Here is a 27493-nt window from a genome sequence, read left to right as displayed (position 1 = left end):
TAGTGGTAACTTTCCCAGGCAGCTTTCTCTTCTGATAAGACCTAGGAAGCAGTTTACAAGTCTGGGAGAATTTATCAAGGACACTAAAGTCAGAGAAAACAGTGTAGGTGGAAACCAAGAAGGAGGTTGCCGTTTGCTTAAAGAATGAATAGTGAAAATATGATACTAATGAAGTGTCTAAAACGGTTGTTCCAAAATACTGTATTCTTCTGTGTCCTTTTTATAAAATGTAGGTTTCTGTTTGCTTAAGATACATGTGTATATAACTCTTTGCATATTTATCTACTTTAAAGCTTTCATTTTTCCAGTAATAGTCAAATGTGTTTTCAGGACCAAGACTTTTGCAGTCAAAGACAGCTGAAAAATTGCTGTCGCCTTCTCCCTCCATCCGTTCTTTTTGGTTAATTGGGGCAGTATCTYCTCTGTGTGCTAGGCACCTGTTTTCAGCTGCTGCTGAGTTCCTGCAGGCTGTATTTCACATGTTATCGTTACTGAGAACTGTAGGAGTTGCTGCTTTGCAGCGAGGCAAGCTAATCAAATAGTATCTTGCCTTGTYGCCTTGCTATTTCTATACTTCTGTCTCCTGTAACCCCCTTTTTGCATGGTAATGCAATCTTTGATTTCTTTTTTTTTCAGCAACTTCCCTTGAATTCTGTCACCAGAGGCAGGAGACTGTGCTGCTTGCTTGTGGGTGCTCCAACTGGGGCAACCCAACAAGGCTTATGCATTAAACATCCCACCTAATCGTTTGTTAAAGCGCTTTCCATCTGCTGGTTTTAAATGTTGGCTCAAGGCTGGATCGTAATATGATGCTTATCAAGCTAAACTCTAAAGAGGAAGAAATAAATGGAGGAAAATTTGAAAACGTTTTGAAATGTMTACGTTGTTTTTAAGTGTTTGTCCACATTTTGAATATACCTTCGTCTCTTAGCCTTAGTATAGTCCTTATCTTGTTTAGGCTTGTCTGTTTTTATTGTTTGTTTACTTGGGCTTGATTGAATTGGTTGATTGTTTACTTACGCTGCTTTTAAGTGAAAACCTGTTTGGCTAAATCTGTACCTCCTTCTGTTAGCCCTTGTAGGCAAAGAGAAGTGTGAACATCTTAATATACTGTTAACTTTGTCCACTCTGGAGGATTGCACCTATTTAACCATATTAATTTTTCAGCTGATTTTATTTTTGTTAGTACCAAAACTGTATGTGGAAAATCYGGAAGATAGAGACAGTGTTGGGCTTCGCATATTACTTCCACCTGACTGAACAAAGCACATGGTGAATTCCTTCTTCAGGATAGAGTACAGGATTTGCATCCTTGATGTCCTAAAAGCTYCCATCTTCCTGTTTCATTACTGAAAGAGCTAGTAATTCTTAAAGTCAGGGGAAATGCATAAAAAATGTAATCTTAAACAATTTATACCTTGTCTGAGCAGAGTCCTCGGTGTTTATCCATTTTTAAGGAGGTGCTTTATAACTTTATATCRTGTGAGCAGCTCTGGTATTCAAAAATTCTTCTTCCAGACTCTGAGTTATTTACAGTACTTTTGCATGCACAAGGCACTCAGCTTCTCTGCATCTCCCTTCATTGAAGTTTGGGAGTGACTACCTTGCTGGTCTGTTGGAATGGCTTCTCATTTTACCTTAGCAGGTTTTTTCTGTAGTTACTTTTGTCTTGTATTTTGATGCAGRAAGTATTCTGTCAACATAACACCTTTTTTTAGGTGTTGCTGTCTGTTATAGAACTGTAGCTCTTCATTGCAAGTGCCGGAGAAAGTCTAGAGAAATATAGTGACAGATATCTCATAAGGAGACACATTCATATGGTTTGGGGCAGTTTTATATTTCRTTCCATTCCTAGCGTGTTTTAGAAATACTGTAACAGTTCAGCCATGGGTTCCATCATGTATCTTAGTTTGACACGAACAGCGTCAGTTTTCCCTCTCGCTGATTAGGAGTTCCTCTAGAGATTTATAGACATTTCCCTGCTGATCAGGATGACAAGTAAAGTCTTGTTGTACTTCAAAGAAAGTCATAGTGACTGAGGGTACAGCCTTGATACTGTTTTAATACAGTAAATTATCTTCCATGAATTAGCTCATTTGAAGTCATTGCCCCATAGCAGCTTCTTTGAAAATCCTACATCAAAATAGAGAAACGAGATATAGGGAGGAAGAAGTGAGAACAAGCAGATAGGAAGAAGGAAAAAGGTTGACATTAGAAATGGCTAGGATTATTGAAAATATCACCCCTTCCTGTTTTCTTCTCACCTATAATGTGACTGTAGGAGGAAAAGCAAAAAAACCATAATTTAAAATACTTCATTCAAAAAGAAAATTATCTTTTTGCTTAATATTTGTTTTTACACTTTTACATATTATTTATTACTGTTTTCAAATTATCCAGTGGGAATTTGCAGATCTTATTTTTTTCTTCTGCAGTGAAACACAGAATTGAAAAACCTGAACTATAGTTCTTGCAAGTAGAGGATTTTCACAACACAGTACTTTTAAAATGACAAAGTTTAGGACTTAGCTTTAAGATAACAGTTTTCAATTTACTCAGTTGTCTCAATTGTCTCATAGCCCACATTTTCTAGTACAAAATAAAATACAGTTGTCTGTATCCCTAATAGTATTTAAGAAAATCCACTAACAGTTAAAATTTTAAATAAACAGGAAACAAAAACTCTATGCTGCTTTGCTTCCAATATATTTTCATTGTTATTTTGGCATGTTAAAGTATTGATAYGTTAGGATGTAAGTAAACTACACACTTGGTCATGGATCTTCAGTAATGTATTTAAAACATTTGAAAGGATTGCCCTGAACTACAGTGGTCTGTCCAAACAGTACAGCGACAAATTGAGAGTCAGCAGCCTGTGGAATACATGTGGCTAATGCAAAGTCTAGTCACTTTGGATGAGAGAAAGTATCTGAAATAGATTTTTATTGTGAATTTTCCACTTACTGAGGAAGAAAACTTCATTTATCTTATTTTCCTAGGGCTCTTGATGTAAAGGTACCAGTATTATGCTTCAGCATGTAACAGTCTGAGCATTTTCTGTGTGGCAAGGTCTATTATAAACGTAAAGAAATGTTTATTTAGAGGCTTTATGGCACATCCTCAATTTAACAATTTTTTTCTCTTTAATTAGGATCTCAAGAAACAGAAAATGCTCTTTTCTTGAGACACATAAAACAGTGTTTAAATGTGAGTATTTAGTTGAGTATCAACATACCAAATGTTGATGAAGGATTTGATTTAGAGGTTTTTCTGAGTATTCATGCAGTAACAAGTACGAATATTTTAATGTGATTTTTCAGTCTTTATAGCAGGTGCTTGTTTCATAGGCTGTTGTCACAATAATTCTGACCTTTTGATTAGAAAAAGGAGCGAGCAGTAATGAGACTAAGTTGGCTATAGATAATTTTGATATAACCTTGGACATGTTGATTCTATATACAAGATGAAGCGAGGCATTAATCTATGAACCAACGTTTGGAGCAGTGTTTGGCCTCTCAGATGAGGCAGGGGTAAGGATAGACTTCTTTTAACTCTTTTTTTTTTTTTTGAGGTTTTTCTTTTGATTTGCATTGTCGCGAGCTTTCTGTGAAGTAACGKCTGTATTTTTATCCCTACATTTTTGTTTCCAAATGTATGAAAAAAATTCTTGTAGACTTGACTACGCAGCAAGCACTTTTATCAGTGCGCATTGTAACTTATTGATTGTAGTGGAAGTGTATCTTGTTCCTTCTTTCTGTCTCTAAGCAATATGTGCTAGAGCTTAGCTTGTGCCAACTATTGCAACGAGACAGTGATTAGCTTATGTATTCTAATATGTGTATTTTAGGTTTATATAATAAACTTTATTCAAATAAGAGAGGCCTTTTAGTAAAGTGTCAAGTTTTTTCAGTGCTTTAGTAGAATTTTTGTGACTTCATTGCCCAGTCGGCCCTGGAGCGCTGCAGGTGTGAACAGGAGCACAGTGTCCTTTCTGAGAGAATGGAAGAAGCCTGAGCCACATGAATGAGTCTTCCTATAATAAATGTATTTCTGGAAAGCAGGAGCAGATGGGGAGGGTAAACAGTAGAGTTGCTCATGGAACATAAACCTCCCATTCTTAAGACTGTTCTTACGTCTTCATCAAAAGGAAAGTGTTTTATTTTTCAGCCTCACCTATTCCTTTTCTTCTCCCACTGAAGCGTTGCTCCTGGTTTCCTGCTATAGTGCCGGGAGACTGTTCTGTAGGAAATAACCCGTGTGAGCACGCTCTTGGCATTGCGGTAGGAAAGCAGAGTCAGCCTTAGGTCTTCACCTTCTTTTTTTTTCGGGGGGGGGGGGATATTTTATTTTGTTTTTTTCCCCAATATGAATGCTTTGAAAAACGATCCTTCCTTGAACTCTAGATTTTGAGTATGTGGCACTAGAATCAGTGGAGAGAAATTATTCCTGCAAAGAGATTTCTAAGCAGTTTTTGATGATGAATGGAGCATAGGTAAAGAACAGATGCTAGGGGTAGTCTGTGAAGAAAAATACAGGAAGCAGGCAAAATGCACTGGGGGCACCAAGAGAGGCTGAGAGAGGAGCAGCAATAGCCAGAAATGAAAGCTGAAAGGTCTAGCTGAGAAACATGAAAGGGCCTGTGTTCCTGAAGGAATTGCTGGTGCAGGTTTCCTTTATTCGGTAATATTCCCTGAAATAATTCAGTGAAAGCTGTGAAGTAAAACTGTTCAGTGTGTGTTCCAAACTGGTGAAGTGTGTTTCCCAAAGACCTTTTCTTCCTTTTTGTATGACTGAGTAGAAAACACTTTTTTTCATAATGTCACCAAAGAAAATGTTTATATTCATTTTTTTTCCCTGGGGTCTTAAATGTCACTCTTAAGCATTAAGGCAATGGGATACTAGTTCAAGTTGAGCTGACGCTCAACTGCTGGACATGTGATTTCAAGAGTTTATAATCTGTCTACACCAAATTATTTCGTAGCTTAAGTGTCTCACGCTCACCCTTAGTTAAAGAGAACCTGATCTCTGAAATGTGAAGAAGAGGAAAATCACACTCTCTCTTCAGTCCAGATTGTACCTTCTTCCTCAGCTAGCGCTCTTCCGGTGTCAGCTTGCAGGAAGGACCAGTCCGTTTTGGTGCTTTGTTGTGGAACATGAGCAGACAGATACTTGCTCTCTCTTTCCTCCTGTCTTTTTCTATGCTCAATAGCAACAGTATAGTACCTCAAACACTGCGAGAGAAATAAAATGACAACATAATGCCCCCAAATTTTGCATGTGGAACAAAGAAATGACAGAGTATTTGCTTAAGAAGTTATGAATGTATTTAAACATTATTTAAATTATGATTCCATTAATATTTTCAGCAATGTAAGAAGAGTGGAGATCTATATGGAAAAGAAAAGTCAGGAAAACTTAACACATCTTTCAGGAAGCGTGCCAACAGAAAGCCAATAGAAACCAATGAAAGGAAGTGTAGCAATATCGCTATTCCATACTACTTGTAGGTTTCTGAATGCAACCCCCATTTTTCCACCCTACCATCACCTCACTCATTGCTTCATATTAAAATATTCAACCTTTTCTGTAGCTAAAGTGAACTGATTTTGTTGTTGTTAGTGATTAAAGGCCTAATTTTGCATTTGTGTGAGGGTTACTGTTATGAAAAAAGACCAGCTGATCTTTTATAGTTAATATTAGCTGTGGTCAAGAACAGGTCCTCATTACGCTGTGAGCACTACAGGAAGTAAAAAGGCATCACCCCTGCCTTCAGAAGCCTGCTCTTTGATAGATAGTGCATGAATAAAAGGAAGACTATCCCATGGGACAAGTTACAGGTACGTTTGCTGGGCTGTAGCATTGTTTGGATGGTGTTAGACAATTGACTCGTCTTGGCTTCGTGGCTGTTTTCCTTTTTTATAATGTTTTATTTAATCATATCTTTTTGATGTTTCATGGGCGTGGGTCACATGGTTTTTTTGCCATGAGAACTCTAAAGTTCAGACTCTTCAATGGAGTTGGAGTACTAAAGTATTTGTGATGGTTGTTCCAATCGAAAGTCTGAGTAATAATTTGTCCTGCTAATTACAGGTTTCTTTATATTACAGGTTTTCATTCAGGGTTTTCACCAACCCCCTCCCCCTCCCCAAAATGCGCACACACATTTTAATTTAAAACTCAGCAGCACTCCTCTTGCAGTTTGTTGGCTTCAGTTTGCTTTTAAGCAGCAGCTTAAAAACTACTTTGAGACTGGTACTTAGCAGACCATTAGCAAAAAATAATTTTGAACTCCCTGAAGATTTTGATATTGACTTCCATTAGCATACGTTCTGTCCCAGAGTTGCAGATTGAGCATAAATATTACAGCATCAGTGTGAAGTAGTCCCATTAATGCAGGTGTTCTTGAATGTTTTTTATAACATGGAACAAATCATGCGAGAGAGACGCATGTTATGAACCATGACCTCCATAAATATGGCCCAACTGCCCTTCATTTGCAATGCATAACACTCTGTGATAAGTAAAGCCATTACTTGCATTAAAGCTATTTTTTCTAATTATCTTAGCTACTACTGCTATGGTCTTCTTAACTAAAAGAGTTAATATTGTTTATTTCCATTTACATAATTGTCCTCTCCATTCGCAGATCTTATCTGGAAATAAAAGGTAGGCAGCCAATGAAAGGTCAGCTGCCAAAAATTAACTTGTAGGTGTACCATGAATCATAGCCATGATTAATATTAATAAGAATAATAATCCTATTTAATAATAATAATAATCAGAAGAACTGCTGAAGTGGCACGTTCTCAAATCTACCAAGGTGTCTTTTTTTCATTGATTTTTAACATATTTCCTTTAATGAAGTCATGTTTCTCTTCAGTACATTGRGGGGAAAAGTGGCTGTTATTTAAAAATAAAAGTAAAATTGCTTCCTAGTGCATCTAACCTTGGTAAAACAACATGACACTCTCTGAATAGATTGCTATGATATGGCATTACTTCAGATACAGTGTAAATATATTTATTCAGCCTGCAATCTAGCCAGTTTTTTAATAACACTGCAAGTATTTCCACGTACAGCCTTCTCTCTTCCAATTTTTAATTAATAAAATAATGTTTTCTTCTGTTTGAAAATATTTTTTCTACTCTGTTTCTATATGAAATTGCCTTGCAAACAACAGGGAAGACTGGCAGATTCTGCAGAGTAAATAGTGAATCTGGATCTACATAAACTGCTGTCAAATATCCAAGCAAACACTGGTATTTTTTTTTTTTTTTCCTTTCAATTACTGCTGGTTGTTACGGCAATATTAGGTGTTATTTGTATGGTATTTCCAGGGAGATGTGTTGACAAATCATAAACCTTTAAAAGTGAATGGAGACTTTTAGAAAAATARTATGAGAAGACAGAAAGTTCAGTTGTAATCATCATTCTTTGAGCTTTGTGAGGAAAACGCACATTTTCCAATGCGTAGATGGATTTGGTATGTTGAGTGTTAAGGTTTCAGGTATGCCAAATGCCATACGGTGACTTTGTTTTGTGAGAGTAGCTTGAAATAGCTGGTGACTTGTTGGGCAGCCTGTTACAGTTATGCCTCCGTAACATCAGGTTGTGCCTTGGGCACCTTCAGAAATGCTTGCTTTCTGTCRGATTTAAAGTATTTTGATGGATAAATCCACTAGCAAAGGTCGGACCCGGCAGCAGCGTTCACTCATCTGAGAAACTAAAAGGTCAGGATTCTCGAGGCGCAGGTAGGACTAGAAGCCGAGCATCACAGCAGTGCTGTGCGGTCGTCCTTCCCCTCCTCTCGTTCGGTGGGAGCCTGTTGTGTTTGGTACTTCGGGGAGGTGGTTTCTTTAGGTGAATGCACTGTTGTTAGCTGTGCACCTATTTGGGTTTTATCCTTCACTTAACTTCTTTAATTGAAATAAATCCAGTCTGTGGTAAACTGTCTCTTGCTTTATGGGTGTTTCTTGTATTAAAAAAAAAAAAAAAGTATTTGTCCTTGTACTGTGATAGCATTGTTATCTTAACACCATGGTATTAGGATGCTCCTCTGGCATTAAGATTTCCATGCTATCAAACAAAATTGGTTTTAGAAGATGATTGAATCTTGCGTGTTTTAACCGTATGAACAGTCTGTCTAGTATTATTGGACTGCTCACATGCATTAGCTGAGCAGGCTGCGTCTCTTGAAGAGATGATTTGTACATAGTGATTATTTTAAGCCTAGGAACCACAATGTAATGCAGAGTTTTCATTGCGTTAGATAGTGTGGGGACAATCCACTTTTAGGGACTTAGTTGTAACCTTATTGTGGACTTGGCCTGGTCTCTGTGGAGTGACATAAAAATGCACTATCCAGAGAGTAAAGCAGAATCCCAAATACGACTCTCAAGCTCTCCGGCTGGCTCCTGGGCTTTCTCTGGGCCCATGTCTTTTGTTGAGGCAAGTTACTTCCCCTTCACTACTTTTGATGTATTATTCATGTTGTTTTCATGTGGTTTTCCTTTTAATAGAGGAATGGGATTTCCCCATTTTACTATAAACATACTGAGAAAAAGCTATTATTAACTTGTTTTAATTTAACCGTAACCAGATAAGAATAAAACTGTCAAAAACTCCTTTGGCCTGTCATTAAGGAAAAAAACGTTATGAAGAAAGAGGAGACAGCTTCATTTGACTGTACTCTGCAGATGAAATGGGGACTTTGTCTAATTGTCTGTCCCTTACTCTTGCAAGAATGTAAGCCGCCTGTTATACATTGCAACATTAAAAACATACAGAGTTTTGTAGTGGAGAAAAGGAATATTAATGTAAAAGAGACCAGGTGGGAATTGGTGCTGGAACAGAAGTAAATATGTACATTTACTAAGGGAATCTGTGACATATGAAACATAACACTATTTSCTGGCGGTTTTTTCCTTTTTGATGGCACTAATATCTCTATAATTAAGAGCAATGGAAGCATTTAGTGAGAAACTGTATAGTGTTATAAACGATTCTTTTTTTAATTGAACAGCTGTAATTTCTACCAATGGAACAAACTATATTATAAGAAAATGATTATTAGTTTACAATGCAAAGTTAAATGAATGCAAAATTAACAAACAGATGGTGAAGAATTATTGTGTTTTATTTTACTCCTGGATAAAAGGGCTCATGCATGATAGTAAAAATGTCATCACACTTCGTAAACCTGAAAGCAAACAGAATTTGCAGTTGTGCACATCTGTTTTGGGACACTGCTAAAGGGTTAGAAGAATCAATGTTGTTTTCAAATAAGGGTATTCATCAAAAGGATATCATTTACTTAACAGTTATGGCTTCTGCTAAGCATCAGGCTTAATGTTCTGTGGAATTCATTACAAAATTTGGCAGCTTTTTTCTTCACAAGCTACTGAAGCAGCATGCTGCAAAACGACCCCCCCCTCCCCAAACCCTGCAGAACAACAGCTGAATTACCTGCTAAATGTTTGACCAGTAATTTAAGGGCTTTAAATCCTGGGTCGAGATGTCGCCCTTCAGAATGCCCGGCCAGGCAATGCCAGTGAGCCAGTATGAGCTCGTTATAAGAGAGACAATGGACTTGTTTGTTTGGGTTTGTTGGTTTTTTTTAGTAGTGAATTAAAAAAATTAGGATATGTAATGTTTGGGGATATAATGTTTTGGGAGGAGGGATGGGAGGAATAAGTGTAAGTGACTAATTTAGTCAAATTGAAAAAAACCCCAAAGCCTCAGCCAGATAAAATATGTGAAGCTTTTATTAGAAAAGAAATTATATTAATGTTTCAAGCTGGTAGTTTCAAAGTATGCCGTCTAATTGCTTTATTTGAGCCCAATTTACAAAAATTAGCGAACTGAAGATGTAGGATTTTGTTTACAATGACTCTGTGCCATTTGGAGAGCACAATTTAGGAACAGCCAAGGAAATAGGAATTATGAACAATAAGGTACTGATTGCAGTCCGTGGGGAAGGAATACTAAGGAGGTGCTCGCTAATGAGAAAGGTATTAAAGGCAGGAAATTCTTGTATTTTATATGTGTGTACATAATCCAGAGCTCCTTGTCACCCCATCCCTACTATTACCTTATAAATTATGCGTATCATTGAGTATGTATAGTGGCTTTTACTGGCAGTCACTTTCTGTTAAAGTTAGTTAATATACCTCCAAAAACTTTGTTAAAAGATCACATTATTAAGGTTATAAAATCAAACATGCAAAGTTAGGACATACCAGAAGACAGGTTGCCTGCATACAATTAATTTCCTTTGTGCGTATGCCTAATTATACAATCTTTAATTGTATGATCAGATGCAGAAGAACCAGTGCCTAATTCAGTCCACAGGATGGACATGGCTGTCTTAGTAAAAACCTCTTCAATATTACGTTTTTTTTCCTTGTTCAACGTATGGCTGTGCAGACTAGTCAAGCACCACTGAGAAGAATTAGTCATTGTTGCATGAGTTTTTCTGTGATGATCCTGTAATAAACATTTGTGAAGAAGTACTTGTGTATGAATTCCTCTAAAGAGCATATTTATGTAGCTTTTTGATACATCTCGTGGTCTTTTTCTTCCTTAAAAGAAGTCAAAGTCAGAGTTGGATTCTTTTTTTATTTAAGAATATCTGCTAATTTTGGATGGCAGACTGGAAACCTCTGGAACTTGAGTTTTGAAAATACTTAGACTTAATTAGAAATTTGCATTGATATTGCAGTTCTTTCTGCACTCTGTTGGAGCTGTGAGCACATAACCTATGTAGAAATCAAGACTGTATTTTTAGGGGAGAAAAGGAACACACTTTTTAACAGTAAGCTTAGGGACTGAAAAAAAAAAAAMCTGTGAAAAACTTGATTTAGCGACTTGCACAGTATCACAAAGGTATTCCAAGAGAGAAGTGGAGCTAGAACTGTTCTGTAGGTCATCATTCAGTTGCTGTAACTAATTGCTTCCCCCCCCCAGCAGTCCACAGCATCTTTCAAAACACACTTTTTTTTCCAAAAAACAAGCACAGTCCTAGAAGTAAAAGACTTATTTAATGTATAACCCCAGCTCTTTCTAACAGGTCCATTTTATGCACTAAATCCATGTTTGATCTGCGGTCCTTCTTACGTTTTAATGTAGATGTGTGGTTGGGTATGTATGTGTTTCTTCCTTCATGTGTATCTCAGTGTATGTGTATGTTCCCTTGTAATTGCCTAAGTGTGTAATTTCCCAGCATTAAAAAAAGGCAAACCTCCCAAAATGCAGGTTTGAGACCGTTAGAGCTCCCATGCAGAGCTCTGCCATTTGAGCTGGCTGAGTAACTGGCAGTGATACAGCACTCGGAGTCAGAGGATAGTGTGTACTTTTCCTCCTTGGAGTCTTCACCCGATTTCAGGCACTTCACACTTTTGACTTCTTGTCCACTTTGATTTGCTAGCTGCTTCCACCCTTCCTCTTTCTTCCTGCGTCTCATCTCCTTAACCTCTCTGTTCTCTTGTCCTCAGGTTCTTTCTGAGATCTGTCTCCTCACCGTTTCTTATGCCTTAGCAAATCTGCTCCGTCTGCTGCTTACCCCGTTTTCCTGTCCAGTTTTAGTTAATTGGCCCTCAGGTGTCATCCCTGCCCTTCCTCGGCTTCCTTCCTGCTCCGTGCTTTCTCTCTCTCCTCCCAGTCTCATCAGACTTGTTGGCGCAGTCTGGTCCCTTTTCTCCCTTTGACCCATGTTTGTCCATCTGCCTGTATATTGGATAATCTTGTTCCCCGGATAATTTGACAGTATTATCAAGAGCCTTAAAGATGTCTGCTTTCCGTTCCGGTACCTTATTGCGCTTAGGCTTAGAGTGTTCATTACAGACTTCCTCTCTGTAATCCTGGTCGTGCTTAAGCAATCTTTGCAGAAAATGCACATAGTCTGGTCAGTGCTTGAAACTGAGAGGATCACTCATGATTGATGAGAGTAGCTTTTTCTATGATTTTTCTCTGATAAAAATTTGGATGTTTTTTATATTAAAGAAAGTAGTTTGGGCACGCTTGGTCAGATTTTGCAGGGTAAGGGCAAACGCTGCATCCCACAAACAAAGCTGTCCTATCAAATTGCAAGTTCTGTGAGTGAGCGTGTTTTTAAGATGAGTGAAATATTTTTCCTATTGCCTTTTTATTCTCAGAAATGGCTAGAGAATTTTGACTAAACATTAGAAAAATATTTAGCAGAACTTAGGCATATGTTACATGGAGCTTTAGCCTAAATTTTTATAACTCAGAAAATATACAAGGAACTGAATTTATATGGAAGTCTTTGTAAGTGGAACCTATTCACATACCTTAGCTGATACTGCCATGCTGATAAAACCCTTAGTGTGGACTTAACTATGTTATCAACAGAGAGCTTTTGTCAACATATTTTAGGCAGGGTTCAGCTCAAGACTGTCGTTCAAATTTAAATCTCAYGTGGACATATTTACCTCTGAGCTGAGTGTTTAAATTCCAATTATAGTCAATGGAGATCTAGTTAGTACTGTCAGCGGAGCCTGAAAATGCACACGCACTGGCTGGGCAGCTGAGTCGCAGTCACGGAAACTCCAGGGAGCTTAAACACTTGGCTCGTATATAGCCACATAAATTTATATGCTGAAGTTGAGATGTCTTCATGTCAAGCCTTGTGTCATTTGGAGACATAATATAACTGTATCAGCAGAAAATTYGCCTTGTCAGTGAGTTTCTATTAAGTGGCTCTGCCAATGTAATTATGTCAGCCTAGCTGTAGCGCAGAGAATCTGTAGCATAGACATAACATATAGAATTCACAGGCCACTTCAGAATCCTTATATATGATTTAGGAACATCAGAAGAGCTATGCTGGATCAGACAGAAAGTCAGTTTCCCCCCAGTACCTTGTCTTCAGTAACAGATGCCTAGAGAAGATGATCATTAAACAGCAAGCGCGTAGCAATGTTTCCCACAATTATTTTTCTCAAGCCTCCAACAATTTGTGGCTCAGCCTGTGCTCTGCTAATAAAAAGAAATGTCTACGCATGCCTCTTAAGACCTTTGGAGCGTGAATCAAATGGAACTGATGAAATAGTGTGAATCTGCCAAAAAAGCAACCTCAAACCAAAACTAATGATTTCTTTTCTTGCTCTGCTTGCCCTGAAGTTACTGATGCTGAAACCTAATAATCAGAATTTAAATTATATCAAACATTATTGACTTTCTCACTGTTAACTGTGCTAACTAAAGAACAGGCTCACATGCCCTTCTGTCACTGTGGATATTARATRAGAATTAAGAGAATGGTGAGTTGTTAGGTGTAGGAAGTTCAGATTCACTCAGAGTGCTTACGTTGCCYAAAGTCTTGYAGGAASTGGAGAGGTGRATTAAATACTTTTCTTCATAGCAAAGGCAGAGTCTGTAGAGGAAGATATATGCATGCAGTTACTCAGCTCACTTATCTAATGGTGAGGAGAATACAACTTTAGGGCTCATAAACCCTTCTGTGGGATTTATGAATAGGCAGGCTTTGGGGAACATTCAGATTATATGAAGAAGGGTTTATGGGCCATAAGGTTTGTATGTTTTCCTCCCAGCTATTTCAGGTATCAAATAAAAAATATTGTCTACCCTTACCAAACTTGTTTCTTATATGTTATCAACCTGTTACAAATATTGCTAAAAACCCCAGCAAAACATAAATGCTTCAGTKTTCCAATTTTAATATGCCTTGATGTCAGCACCATTTATTTAATTTAACTTTTTATAARGGTGAAGAAAGGAGTCAACAAGTGGGAAGGAGAAACAAAGCAGTCACTTTTAGACAGCCTGAAATCTCCACGTTTAAAGTGACTTCTTTTGCTGTCTTCCTTGATGACGTGTGTTGAAAGAGTCACTAGTTGTTTGTCATCATTAGTATTTCTTGCCTCTGTTCCTTATTCCTGTGTAAGTACGGGGCAGGTAATTACAGGTGGAGTGTCTAGTCAAGAATTCTCCATTAGAAGACAATCTTTTTCAGTCAAGCGTTGAATTTTGCCAARTTGCATCTATTCTCATTGTCCATGTTTTTTCACGTAATTCTGGAAACAAAAGTTGATAGTTTGTTTCTACTGCTGTGATTTTTTAAAACTTACTTAAGAGTGCTCAGAGCCTGAGGTGGACACTGTGGTAGTGTTTGGTTATATGGTTTCCTCAGTTAAGGACATTTTAGTTTTATGCTACAGTGGTAAGAAAACAATACAAAACAAGACACAATTGGACTAAATCAATCTGAATTTTAATTTCTTTGCTTTTGGTGTGTATTAAGGATTCAGGAACAAAATATAACTGATCTGAGTTACGCATAAAAAGTTTAAGTCACTTCCAAATGTGTGGCATAATTAATATCAAATTCAGCAGCTAGAAGATAATTTCCATTACTCCTGGAAATKAATGTAATTTAGTACCTTTTCTAATCAATAGTTCAGTGGGAAACCATYTACTCTTTTTTGTTGCCATTTTCTTGCGATTTACTCTTAATGGTTTATGGTACTTAAAACATTGGTTTTGACGTTAGAGGTGCTAATGGTGATTAGTGTCTATAAGCAATATAAAGCTTTTTCCAGATCATAGAGTAATCAATGAAGATTACCAGAACTACCAGAAAACATACTTCATTAATCACTGTTTATACTAAAGTTTCTCTGAGGTCTCATTAATAACAGCATGTTAAGGTCCACTTCTTCCCCCTAGTATAGGTTAGTTTGTATGATAGCAGTTTTAAGTAGCTAAACAGTCTGAAATATAAATTGCTCGTACAGATAATAGATTATGTTGTTTAATTAAGGACAGATGGGTTGTATGTGTTTTATCAGACACTATCATAAAATTAAAATTGCTCATGGTWAACAGTAGTTTTCTCAGATGACTCTTGTAAAGCTAGATGAGTTCATAATCAGTGAAAAAGTTTTGTCTTTTTGCTTGAAATACATTTTTGAATACCTRATAGGAATATTTAATTTTAGTGTACTAATCAGGCTGCAACTAAGTTTTTATTCAATGTCCATGTTTTAACCTTTCATTTGTGTCTGCCTCCTAATAGTGTTGTTTCTGACCTATCCACTTGCTGAGACAGTAATACTGTAATGTAATTCTAAGGGCAATAAAATCATGATAAAATATGACTTCTGACTTGCTTCAGTACTGTCTGGATAAAATCYCACATTATAATGAATGTGTGCATCATTTCTTTATTTGAACTTGCTTTGTGTTTTGGGATATACCTTCAAAGTATGGAGCAGTAGAAAAGTTGATGTAAAGCTGCAATAAATGTTTTGTAGATACTTTTTTGATGAGTGAACAATAAGCTTTTTCTCTTGTCCCCRTTTTAGAGCTTGGCCTTCAGTTTCCATTAAAGCCAATAGCAATTGTGTTGTTAACTGCGTTTCCAAGCCACAACTGACCTTTCTGTTCAGTTGATTTCAGTGCAATTGTGATTCTAGTATGTCAGGATRAGTTCTTGTCTTTCAGAATTTTTCCTTGAAGTTTCTGTTATTTTACTTATGATGGATGTACTTTGAATCTGGTTTTTGAAAGGGAATAGGACATAAAAGTGTTGGAAATAAGCTACCACTAGGCACTTACGCAGCYGGTTTTGGGCAGACGTACCAATGGCAGTAGAATGTCAAAAAAGCAGTTYGAAGTTCTCTTGGTGGTCCTATTAAAGGCTGAAGGTAACGCAAATCAGCAGTTCCCTGCACTGAAGCATTTGGGAAGAGGCAAGTACATACAAATGCAGCTGCCTGTGCATCAACTAAGATCTTCTGTACAGCTGAGGAGTCCCCACCGGGGACTGACAGCAGCTTTCCGCTGTCCCACTACACAGCTTGTCCCACTATGCAGCAAAACAGAAAAAGGAGTGGGATTATAGTCTGCCCAGGTCCTGCCCCAGGCCGAGATTTCTTGCTCGTGTTGGAGTAGAGCCATGGTCAACTTCAAAGATCGGAGGGTCTAGTCAAGTTGAGGGCTCTGTGCTCAAAGAGCATTCACCCATCCAGCTACCCATCTCCTGTCAGACTGGTTCCAAAGAATTTACGGTGTAAAACAACTCGGGAGCACCACGGAATAAGAGTAAGAAAAATGAAGGTAATATCAGTATGTTCCTGTGATGATAGAAAGATGCTATATGCACAACTCAAAGTTCTCCCTTGCTTGGTCAGTAGTTGCCTCGTTTTTTGATGGTGTCAGACAAAAGYGAATCTTGAGAGATTGCAGTTGCCCATGTGACACTGACAGAGYCAGCTGTCGTTTTTCTTTAGTTTAAAAAAAAAATTGTTTACTGTATTTGTAACTTTGTGAACATTTTAGTGTATTTTAGAGAAAGTGTTTGGAAGTAACAATATTGAAGCTGATATGTGCTGTCACATGGGTTGGTTTTACCATGTGGCCAGGGAGATTATGATAAATATAGGGAAGATGAAATGAGACTAATTCTGCCTAGTAAAATCAGGCAACAATTTCTGGTGATAACTGGAAAAGAGAAAGTGATGGGTCAGGTTGTCTTGAATCTTCTTTTAGTTCACTAGGTTCTTCCTTTTTCCTTTTGTTTGTATGACGATGTCATATTTGATCTGATAGAATTGGTGAATAAAGGGAATTTCAAAATGAAAATTGAAAGAGCATGTAGCCATTTCTTTTCAAAAATGAGAGATCCTGTTCTGTCTATATGAAGAAATCAGAAAGATGTGAGCGAAAAACATGAAAAGGAGCAAGTAGAAAAAGGTGTGGGCAGTTTTAAATGATGGAAATGGTAGTAGTAAAAAAACGGTGAAAGTATGGATGGGATTAGAGCTTTTTTGCCACAGGCAAATGCACTGGGAGCTTGCTGAAGAACATGCTCGGTAATCAGTGAAGGAGTTTTTGAATGGGAATGTACTCCGCTAACTCTGCTTTAATGGCATATAGTTTATTAAAAGTACTATGAATAAATAATGAACCGTCTCTGTAGTTTTATGACACTTTGTGAAGTTTTTTCTGTAGGACAGGAGTCTAAAATTCTGTGGATCCACGAACAAAACTGTTCTCCTTCCTTTAGCAGCTTKCCATTTTCCTGTGCCTATCCTTTGAATGCTCTGATTCAGCTCCCATCCCCTTCCCATAACTCCTTATTTTGTACTCATGCTAATGAAACTGAGAACTCCATATTGTCTTGCTCTCTTACTGTCCTCGTACAGCATGGTAAAGACAATTGTATTACTGGAAATGTGATTTATTCCTTCCTTCCACCTCCTACAGACCTGATGGCATATTTTAGCAATAGAGTACTAAAGTAGCATTTGTTCCTGGTTTTTATTTAGCAGAGCTTTTAAACTTCTTAAATTCATATACTTTTGCCATTCATATCCTTTCTTTCTTCCTGAAGGTCAGTCAGTTTTAATAGCTGCATACTTGTTCTTCTTGGGTCATAGCATGTGGCCTGTTTTCAGAGAAGTGTTGGCTCCTACTGCTGGAAAAGTAACTCTTCTAATCAGCAGCTGTTGCCAAAATATCCCTTTGGGCATTTATTTCTTCAGACTGCTTTATCTGTCTTATAAATTCAGCAAATGTTGATATTCTGTGCTTTTTATTTGCTTCAGATGATATATACCACATTGTTTTTAAAGTGTGTGTTTTACTTAGCTGCCAAATGCTTTTCTTTGCCAATGTAGTTTAGCAGATGGGTTTGGAGGGTTCAATTAAATGTAATTTGGATTTCCATTTTTCTTCCAGCATCTTTATATGATTCCTTAAATCAACATCAGTGTTTTTCAGGGYTTTACTGTTATCCCATATTTTGCTCATTTCTAATAATCCGATTTACAGCATTCATTTGCATAACATTTGCAGAAAGGTATGTTCTAAACCTACTTATAGGTTTATTATGTACCATTGTTGACTTGTGGTTTTGAAAAACAAAYGCAACATTTTAAAATGCCGTTAATATCGCTGTATAATCCATCTTCATTATTTCCTGTTTTGAGTAAAAGTTTTACTCTTTGAATGTTTGCTGTTTTCTCATAATTTTATCTTCCATTATATTTCTTTTTTAAGGGTTAATTATGGGATCCAGTGAAGTCTTTAAATACCTTCTTGATGGTCATTTTTGGCCCTTAGCTCCTTCTAAGTGCCTATTCCTAATGTTTTTTATTGAGTAATATCCTTGAAAACTTTGTCCTGCCAGTAAGAGCAGAGATTTTGCTATAATGTGGGCCATCTAAATAGGATGTAGGAGTGTTGAGTGCAAAATGATGCCATGGCTTGTATGGTGTYGTGCTGCTGCAGTTTATGAAGTTGGAAACCTCAGGCTGTATTTTCTTGACTTCATATCTGAATTCCATGATTTATACTCTACAGCATCCTGAATGGGTGTTCAGCAATATTTGGTTTCCTAAAATGAGTTTTTTGTATTACTAGTTGGCAGTCCTTAAACTTAATGATGATTGTTACCTTTTTCACCTGCTTCAGGAACCCCGTTAAACTGTTTGCTTATCTTCTCCCCTGCCCTCTCCCTGCAGTCTGCCTCCTAAAGCAACAGCATGCATCTTTTTCCTCCTTAAAGTTGGTGTTAGAGACGCAGGTCGAGGTGAGAATTCTTGCAGGCCTGAAGACTGTAGCACAGAAAACTTGGCAGTAGCTATCCTTAGTGAACTGTGCTAATTTCTGCACATAAATGCTTTATCTTTTTACAATGCAGGTGTATTTTTCTAGTGGAAAATAATATTTTCTTGCCATTGTCCATGAGTTGCTGTCCAAGCAGATATTTCACTAAAGATGATAATTTGAGCTGGTTTTAAGAATGTCAGCTTAGAAGTTAATACAGGCAGCTTTGTGATTTGTATATTCAGATGGGTTGTTTTTTAATACCTATGGACTTGTAGTAGCATTATTTTATGCCTAATTCATGCCAAACTTTGAGACATAGAAGAATTATGGTAATAAATATCTTCTGTATTCTAAGAATTAAGCAGCTGCAGTATGTAACTTCCCTTTGTTTTGCAATGTGCTTCTATCTAGATGTCACTTGTCACTTGATCTAGTAAACAAGCATGCCAATGTTAGTATTAAAGTATATACTGTTATTATGAAAAATGAGGGTCACTGAGCTCAGCTGTTGCTTTACATTATGTATGTCTTCCTATGAGCCACTGACCCGTTTTTTCTTAAATTTACTCCACATCTTACAGTGCTGTGCTCTATCCTTAAAAAGTACTGTTGCCTTGGTGAAAAAGTGCAAAAGCATGTCACAGTGCTTCAGGGATTGTAATGAGATCCAAGGAAGTAAAAAGACTGATTAACTGAATCARAAAGGTGTGGGCGATATTTTATAAGCAGGCTGATGGAATCTGTTCCCTCTTGAATAAAGAACTGGAGCGTTATTGGGTAATTCTTTATGAGAAATGATTTCTTTACAAATGTGACTATGGCCTCTAATAAATGTGTATTTATGACTTCTGAAAGCTTGCTTGGTGGTGATATTTGTGTAACATCAAAATAAGAAATGAGAAAGAGGTACTAGGTTATGTATTGCATTATCCTTCCTGAGACAATTGTTTCATATGATGTACAGTGGTGGTAAGATTTTCGGTAGAACATCATATTTCATTTCTATTCACATTTCTGATAATAATGTGTTCAGTTTTACATCGAAGTATCTAGAGTTATGTGATTTTTAATTACAACCTAGGACCAACATGGTATGGTCTGCCTTGGTTATATAAGTCCCCAAGCCTTTTTACAGAGGGCATAGCTGAAGTTAGACAACACACAGAAGAAAAATGCTTCTTCCTGGCAAGAGGAATACAGATCTTCAGAGCACATTTAAGCTGGGTTTTGCTGAACATTTTGAGATGTGAGGATTTGAGAGTGCCACTGGAAGACACAGTCCCAGCCACTTTTTCCTTTATCCTCAATATTCACTCCCTTCTGCTGGACTAGGTGCTTGTGTGTTAAATGATGCTGGGGAACTGATCTGGCTGAAAATGAACTAATGAGGAGAAAAAACAATTTTTTGCATGATTTCTGTGTGTGTTTTTCAGCGATGTGCATATTGTAAGCACCTTGGAGCCACTATCAAATGCTGTGAAGAGAAATGTACCCAGATGTACCATTACCCCTGTGCTGCTGGAGCAGGCACGTTTCAGGATTTCAGTAACTTGTCCCTCCTTTGTCCAGACCATATTGATCAGGCTCCCGAAAGATGTAAGTACACTATATTCAAATGAGACAATTAGTACTGGTTATGAGATATATTAGTTGCATGCTTTAAACTGTGGTGGTTATATACTTAACCCATATCCCAAGCCAGAAGTGCTGAGTATCCTGCAAGAGGCCTAAATTTGCTTGAATAAGTTTAATTTTAGCATGTGATGACTCCACTGGAGTCAATGAAAGTGTTGTTTTGTAGAATTGAGACTCTGTCACGTGTCTGAGATTTTTTGGATTTCTGTAAATAAAAAAAAGTCTATTTTATTTTCTAAAGTCATTTGCTAAATATTCATTTTAAACTTGAATTTAAAGCAGCATGCATTTAATATGTAATAGAAATAGAATTGGTGCTGTGAAAGTTTAGACTTGCTTGATACTTCCTGRAACAGTCTATTAGGATATGAGTATTTCTTAATAATGTTAAAAATTATGTGGATTCCAGTTGTTACACCTCCTTAAAAGCTTAATTATGCTCCGGCTTATATTGCACTTCCCAGATTATCATGTGATTAAAGATTCTCCATTGTAGGCAGGATGCTTCATTCTGTAGATCACTGATATATTGCAGTAAGGTAAATCCTAATTTCTTGTTACCTTTCCCCTACAGTTTTTAAGGGAGACTTTGTTGAACACCATTTCATTCATGCTTTGCAGTGCAGTCTGTTCAAGCATTTCTGAAGCTTTCTTTCACCATTTAGTATAATTTCTTCAAACGTTGGCTTTTAGTAGTTGGAACAGCAGTGTGCCGGGGTGCGCTTTTACTGCTCTCAAGTCAGCTTGACTGCCATAAATAAGTAGTGGAAGGCAGAGCCAGTGCTGCTGCTGCTGCTCACATACTGGCTTTGCTTTTCACTGAACACGTTTTTAGTGTTGAAGAGCAGTGGCACTTCCAACTTCTTGTTTACCATTTTGCACTTTTGAATTTGGGGAAAGGAAAGAGGAGAAGCTAGAGCTCTATCTATCACATGTTTAAATCTCTTGCACATTCATCTATTAAGTCTATTAGACAGCAAAGTAAAACTTGGGAATGTAAGTGAGAGGAAAGCTGCTTAGCTAAAGAGGTTGACCATGCTGGAGAGGGCTACGTTCCCGTGAAGAGGGTGGTGGAAGCTGGGGACGGGTGGCAATTTGTAGGATATTCTTTTAAGTACCTGTGTGTTTTCTGAAGTATTTGCTGAGGTGATTGCCATCCATTAGCATTGGGAATTGAGTTACTGGAGTAAAATTTGGGGTATGAATGTGTTCTTATGTGCTGCTAAAATAACGGTTAGTAACCTATTAGGCTGCACGGGACATGGAGAGCGAACTTTTCATGCAGTCTCTCGCAGCTGGGCCGAGCATGCTCCTCGGTATCCTCACAGCCGTGCACTTGCTGATTCTCTGTGTTTTCACGTCTCACAAGTTTGGAAACAGTTTCTAGCAGAGGAACCCTGTAGTCTAACATCCCTCCTGTGGGATGCTCCCGGTGAACTCTCCTCAAATTTGAAAGCGATGGCTGTAAAATGTTCTAAGATATTATTCCTCTGACGTTAGCAGCTGCTCCAAACACTCATACCCTCCTTTATCTTGACCAGTAATTAATCCTGCCCTCACCGTCCGGTTAAGTTCTGCGCGCCCTCATGTCAGATCTGTGCCGCCTGCAGTCCTTTAATCTCCTCCTCCCCCGAGCACCCTGGGAAGCCCCGTGTGGCCCAGGCGAGGGAGCTGTGTCCGCGTGAGCTCCCACCCGGCAGGTGYGGAGGAGGTGCTGCTCGCAGGATGAGGGAGGAGGAGAGAGCAGGACTTTCCAGAGCTGCCCGAGAACTGCTTTTTCTCTCTTTCCCCGGAGTGGCAGGAGGTGGGGGGGTGGGAGAGCTCGCCGGGTCTCCTAGGCTGGCCTGGCGAGCCCTCGGCACCTTGCCTACCGGCTGCTCAGAGCGCTCAGCGGTCCCGGTTGCTTTACGGCTGGCAAGCTGAAGTTCACAAGAAGGTYGGAGGTCCTTTCCCTCATGAGACCGGCCTGTCTACTCTCACCTAAATTCTGCACCAACCAGGAAATAACGATACTGTTTATACCCACAGCCGAGCAAGGTAGCCTGGGCTTAAAACCTCCCTTCACCTTTAAGCATCATTCAGAGAGTCTAAAACTCCAAACTAGGATAAGTCATATGTTCAGAGGAGACATTTATACTTGTCTTCGTTGTCCTTCTAATTGGGTTATGTTGTTTTCTGTATATTGGATGTCTTATAAAATTCTGCATTTTTACCTTCCTGCAGTAATTCGTAAAGCCGATTAAAATTATAAATACAGTATTTATTTGTTTGTTCAAATTGAATTATGGAAAGAACAAAACAGAATTGTGTTTCCTCCCCTTCTGTATTCTGAATGAATAGTCAGGTATTAAACTGTTTAAAGTAAATATCTATGAAAATGAAGTGGTGAATATTTAGGAGATAACATTGTAGGAATTTCAAGGTATCTGACCTCATGCTATACTATAATAAGAGCTAACTCATGATTTTTTTTTATATATATACAGTATAGGCAAATATACACACAGAAGCGAAAGCTAAGTAACATTAAAGCTGCAGGGTGAAGCATGTATAAATTAAAAAAGACAGCATGAAGACGAGTTCTCTCTTTCACCCTTAACACCGGCCTCTTCCCCTGCTGCTCAGAGTCTGGAAGCTTCGGGTGTAGGTTTCTGCGCGTGGTCGGAAGCCGGCTCCAGCAGAGGGAGCGGTGGGAGCAGGGGAGGGGGACTCRCCCTCTGCAGGGCACCACACCACCTCGGGGGCCCCCCTGGCCTGGAGAAAGGACTGCGGGAAAAGTCCTGATGGGTCCCCGAAGCCCCGGGACAGGCCGTGTCCAGGCCCTGGGCAAGGCAGTGTTTGGGAGCAGCCTTCCTTYGTAAGAAGGGTGAGAAGACGAGCACGGTGTAATTTCCAGGCAGGTTAGCTGCGGAACTGCAGTACTGCTGCTTAGCAGATGTAAATGAGATTTGTTTGTGAAGGCCATGTTTTTATAGGAAGGACAGAACACACCTCTTGGATACCAAGGAGAAATTAGAGCTCCATAAAATTATTTTTAAGGGTTTTTCTTGACATGGATAAAGCTATGAAATCTATATTTACAGGTTTATAAATATGGATGTGTAGTAGGACTAGCTTAGAGTATATTAATTTAAAGATGCATGTTCATATTCTTCTGTTTTTAAAGACTGGCAGTGGTGCACAGCAAAGTTAGTATTTTTCTTTTTTTTAATGACTGTGTGGGAAGGGTTTACTCATAAGGCTTGTCTTCTGGCAATTTTTAGTTCAAATTGATAGGCTTGCCTTCCTTGCCCTAATTCAAGCTAGAGCAACCATATTGCAAACACTTGAGCTAAACAGTAGTTTTAGATCTGTTAGGAGTTTTATTTTGTACTTTCTCCAGGTAAGAATAGGTCCTAAAGCTTTCAGTTTTATACTGGGGAGAACAGAGTCAGCTTATTTCTTTTGGTAAGACCAGAGTAAAGTTTACAATGAATGTAGTTGTGTTATGAGAAGATGAGTTGAGTACGTCGGAAAACCAGATGAAAGGAGTATTTGTTAAGTATATTAAATTTGAATTTCATAGAATGATCAAGTTCTGTATGCCTAAGAACCACTAAAGAATTTCTTAGTTTTATTTGGTTGATTGAGTTGTTCATAATTTTGAATGGAACAATAATTGGAAAATAATTTATTTCTTTGTAGCAAAGGAAGAAGCAAATTGTGCAGTGTGCGACAGCCCTGGAGACCTCTTAGATCAACTTTTTTGTACTACCTGTGGCCAGCATTACCATGGGATGTGCCTGGACATACAAGTTACACCGTTAAAAAGAGCAGGTTGGCAGTGTCCTGATTGCAAAGTGTGCCAGAACTGCAAGTAAGTGAGAACTGAAGGGCATGGGGAGAATGTTCCTAGATTTATGTTCTGTGATTTTAAGACATCTATTTTATTAACAGTTTTTTTGTTGTTGTTTTTTTCCAAAAAATATAGATTGTTTGCCCAGTTTTGTCTGGCATGATACTATAATAATTTAATAATTTAAGTAACTACTCCCCCAGAGGTGTGATCATCAAGGCAGGTTCCAGAGAGCAGCAAAAGTTTGTGATTCCCTCCTTTTATAGAGGATGGATTTTATTCAAATGTACCACATTAACAAATTAGTTGAATGTAGTGCCATTAGAGTCTGGGAACTTGAACTCAGCTGACAGTTCATCCGTGCATGTGCTGTATACGTGCATGTACTGTATACTGGCTGGACCCATGGCGTTAGGTCGTATCTTCTGTTTCATAGTATTTTTCAGAGGCAGTTGATGAGTCATTACAAAAACAAACTCATGGCTTAGTTGAGCAAAGAAAAAAGTGATGTGCTTGTTCGTGGTTGACTTAAGTCAGACAAGTATTGAGACAATAAAACAATAATTGTTGCAATATTACAAGGGTTCACTCAGAAAACTAGGACCCCTTGTACACTTGTTCTCATAAAACCTAATCTGATGGGCACTGTAAGGTTCTTTTCCTTGCTCGTTTTTTTATGGGCTTACCAGAAAAGAAATAAAGATCAGTTTTAGTCAGATCAGCTGGGACAGTTTGCRGGAATAACCACTTCACTACTACTACATGTACCTGATCAGTCAGTGCTCTGTTATTTTCTAAGCAGAACGCCTGGTAATTGCCAATATTCAGATTCACTCACTTTAGAGAAGATTGTTCCCTGATCACACGCAGATGATAGTAAATGTCAGCAATGAAGTTTAAATAGTGAAGCACATTCTAGAGAGTATCCCTGAAAGAGTTGTACAGGGTAATTACAGTATTTGCTAACAAACCCTCTCTCTAGTGGAAAAGTAGAAGAAAATCCGATGTTTTTATACCTATTACTTTATGCGGTATGACAGTTTTATGCCAGTGTTGAAGAATAGCATTTTAAGCATGCAAACAGACAGCATTTACTRCTTTTTAAAATATCAGGTCTCACAAGTAATGAAGCAACATCTAGCATGTGATGCCGTACGTTCTCTTAAGCTCTTTTCAAGCGAATCTTGTTGCATCCTCATTCATTGAATTAATTGATTTGAACCTAAGGCAGCACACAATGCCTTTAGATGTTACCAAAAATATTTGGTCTCATCTTCAGCAAATATATTTTATCACTGAACTTTGTGGTGGAGCTCTATAATCTATGTAGGAAAATTTAAATCTCTAACATTTGTCTTGCTTTTGCAATCATATTGGTTGACACTGTAGGAATTTTGGTGGTCAGAGATGATGGCTTGTTTTCTTCTTTGGAAGAAATACAGTCAGGCTGTTTGTAGGAACAAGTAGAATTGTATGTTCTTTTCAGAAAGAAATAAAACACAATATTTCATTTTTTGAACCGATTTCAGTACAAAAAGGCCATTAAATCTACATGCATGTATGTAAATGAAAATGGGCTGATTTCTGGAAGTCATAATGGTTGCACAAGCTCAATAATTTTTAAAGTAAACATAGCGTACTTGATTCGTACTTAAATTTAAGGGCATCATCTTTGGACCTATTTGCAGATGGTGTTCATATATTTTAATGTACCCAGTTGTCTCCTTTTCTAATTAGACTTCTCATTAAGCAGATTTTTAATGGCTTAAATAATTTTTTTTAATATCACTATTGTTATTTTTCTTAGACATTCTGGGGAAGACAACAAGATGCTGGTGTGCGATACATGTGACAAAGGCTACCATACTTTCTGTCTACAACCAGTTATGGACTCTGTACCAACAAATGGTTGGAAATGTAAAGTAAGTTGAAAGGTTTTCACTGTTATTCCTTGTCGCTATAGGGGTCCAGATTTTGTTATCCTCGTTATGCTGTTCTATGTTCCTTGCTGACTGCTGTTACTGTTTAACTTACTGTGACCTTGCAGTTTCTGAAGGAATCCCACTTGTATGTAGTCATGTGGCTCTACAGCTGCTCCGTAAAGGTAGCTTTCAGTGCAGTGGCTGAAGTATCCTATATAGGACAGTAAAGCAGTCAATATATGGGAAAAGGAAAGAGAAGGATTCAGGTGGAGTGCATAACCTTCACTTAATGACAGCTGCTCTCAGGAGCTCATGATTGCAGTGGTGCAGTGCATGCGAAGTAGTGTATGCACCTGTCCTTGAGGGCTTCTCATATTCTTGCTTGCCTGAACAGCAGTTCTGCAACTCAAGGTTCCTTTGCACTTGAGGAGGGCAGGATGAGTTTGTTGTTTTATCAGTAACTCGAAGTGTAAATAGTAATAAAAATACAATTTCAACATAGCAAGGAAAGTCTCTAGACCTGAGTTGAATGTAATTTTGTAGTCAGTTTGTGGTAGTCATAAGATGACTGAGATTAGGGATAAAAATGTTTGGTTGCATAAGAAATGCTCCTTTCAAGTCCGGGAGTAGTGCAAGGAAACCCTCCTTGCTGTTGCACAAGCGCTCCGTATTCTGTTAACAGATCCTGGATAATTTATCAGTGTTACCAAAGAGAGAATTTCTTTTAATTTAATTCAAAACAGGAAAATGTCAGTTAATGGCAGTTCTATCACATTGTGAAATATCATAATTAACAACTAAATTCTTGTGATCTCTAGAGCTGTAGAGTATGTGCTGAGTGTGGCACACGAACAAGTTGTCAGTGGCACCATAATTGTTTGGTATGTGACAGTTGTTACCAACAGCAAGACAACTTATCTTGTCCTTTCTGTGAAAAACTGTGCCTCCAAGACTTCCAGAAAGATATGTTGCATTGTCACATGTGCAAAAGGTAAGAAGCCTTATATTTGTTAAATTGTACTAAAACACCTAAAGTGTATGGTGAGCGGGTATGACGTTCATGCGTTTGTGTGAAGGATGTGGAAGGTGATATACAATGCTGTTGTAACTGGCTGTGTGAAATCTTGATCCTTCATCCTTAAATACAGCAGACAATACTAGGCAGCCTTGTTTTGATCTTAGCAAATAAGTGGGAATTGGCAGTTACTTGTTCTTTTTTGCTAGTGAGGTGTACAGGGAAATATGCTCTGCTGCTGTTCCTCATGTTGCATCTATTTTGTGAGTAAAGAGATTGGAATAGTCATCATCATAATTTCTATAAGCACTAGTATTTAAATTTTTATATGTATATTGATTAGGTAAGACTGTTGTATAAAGAGAGTTGTTTGCAATGGTCTCCGTTTGTTAAATTTTCAAGTAGATATTCTCTGTTCAATTTTACAAGTTATGCTATGCAAGTAAAAAAAAAAAGAATCTTTAAAAGTATAGACTGTTTGATGTACAATG

The 27493-nt window shown here is 37.9% G+C and overlaps 1 protein-coding gene across 15 annotated transcripts in view; it reads left to right on the top strand.

The window, feature by feature from the left end:
• KMT2C (lysine methyltransferase 2C) overlaps window positions 1-27493 on the top strand; it is a 205097-nt gene that overhangs the window by 85708 nt on the left and 91896 nt on the right. For 14 of the 15 annotated variants that reach the window (XR_003257810.1, XM_026091593.1, XM_026091603.1 and 11 more), the window contains 4 exons: window positions 20029-20191; window positions 23915-24086; window positions 25873-25987; window positions 26806-26978. Coding sequence is in view for 14 of the 15 variants with exons in the window: in XM_026091593.1 (XP_025947378.1) it covers window positions 20029-20191; window positions 23915-24086; window positions 25873-25987; window positions 26806-26978 (623 nt within the window). In the remaining variant the exon portion in view is untranslated. Of the gene's footprint in view, window positions 1-20028; window positions 20192-22852; window positions 23097-23914; window positions 24087-25872; window positions 25988-26805; window positions 26979-27493 lie in introns of those variants that run through there. The other variant, XM_026091605.1, reaches the window with a different exon arrangement.

Source organism: Apteryx rowi, unplaced genomic scaffold, assembly GCF_003343035.1.
Source record: "Apteryx rowi isolate R43461 unplaced genomic scaffold, aptRow1 scaffold_91, whole genome shotgun sequence".
Taxonomy (NCBI): domain Eukaryota; kingdom Metazoa; phylum Chordata; class Aves; order Apterygiformes; family Apterygidae; genus Apteryx; species Apteryx rowi.
Note: the sequence above shows the minus strand (reverse complement) of the source record. Positions and strands in the feature narration are given on the sequence as shown.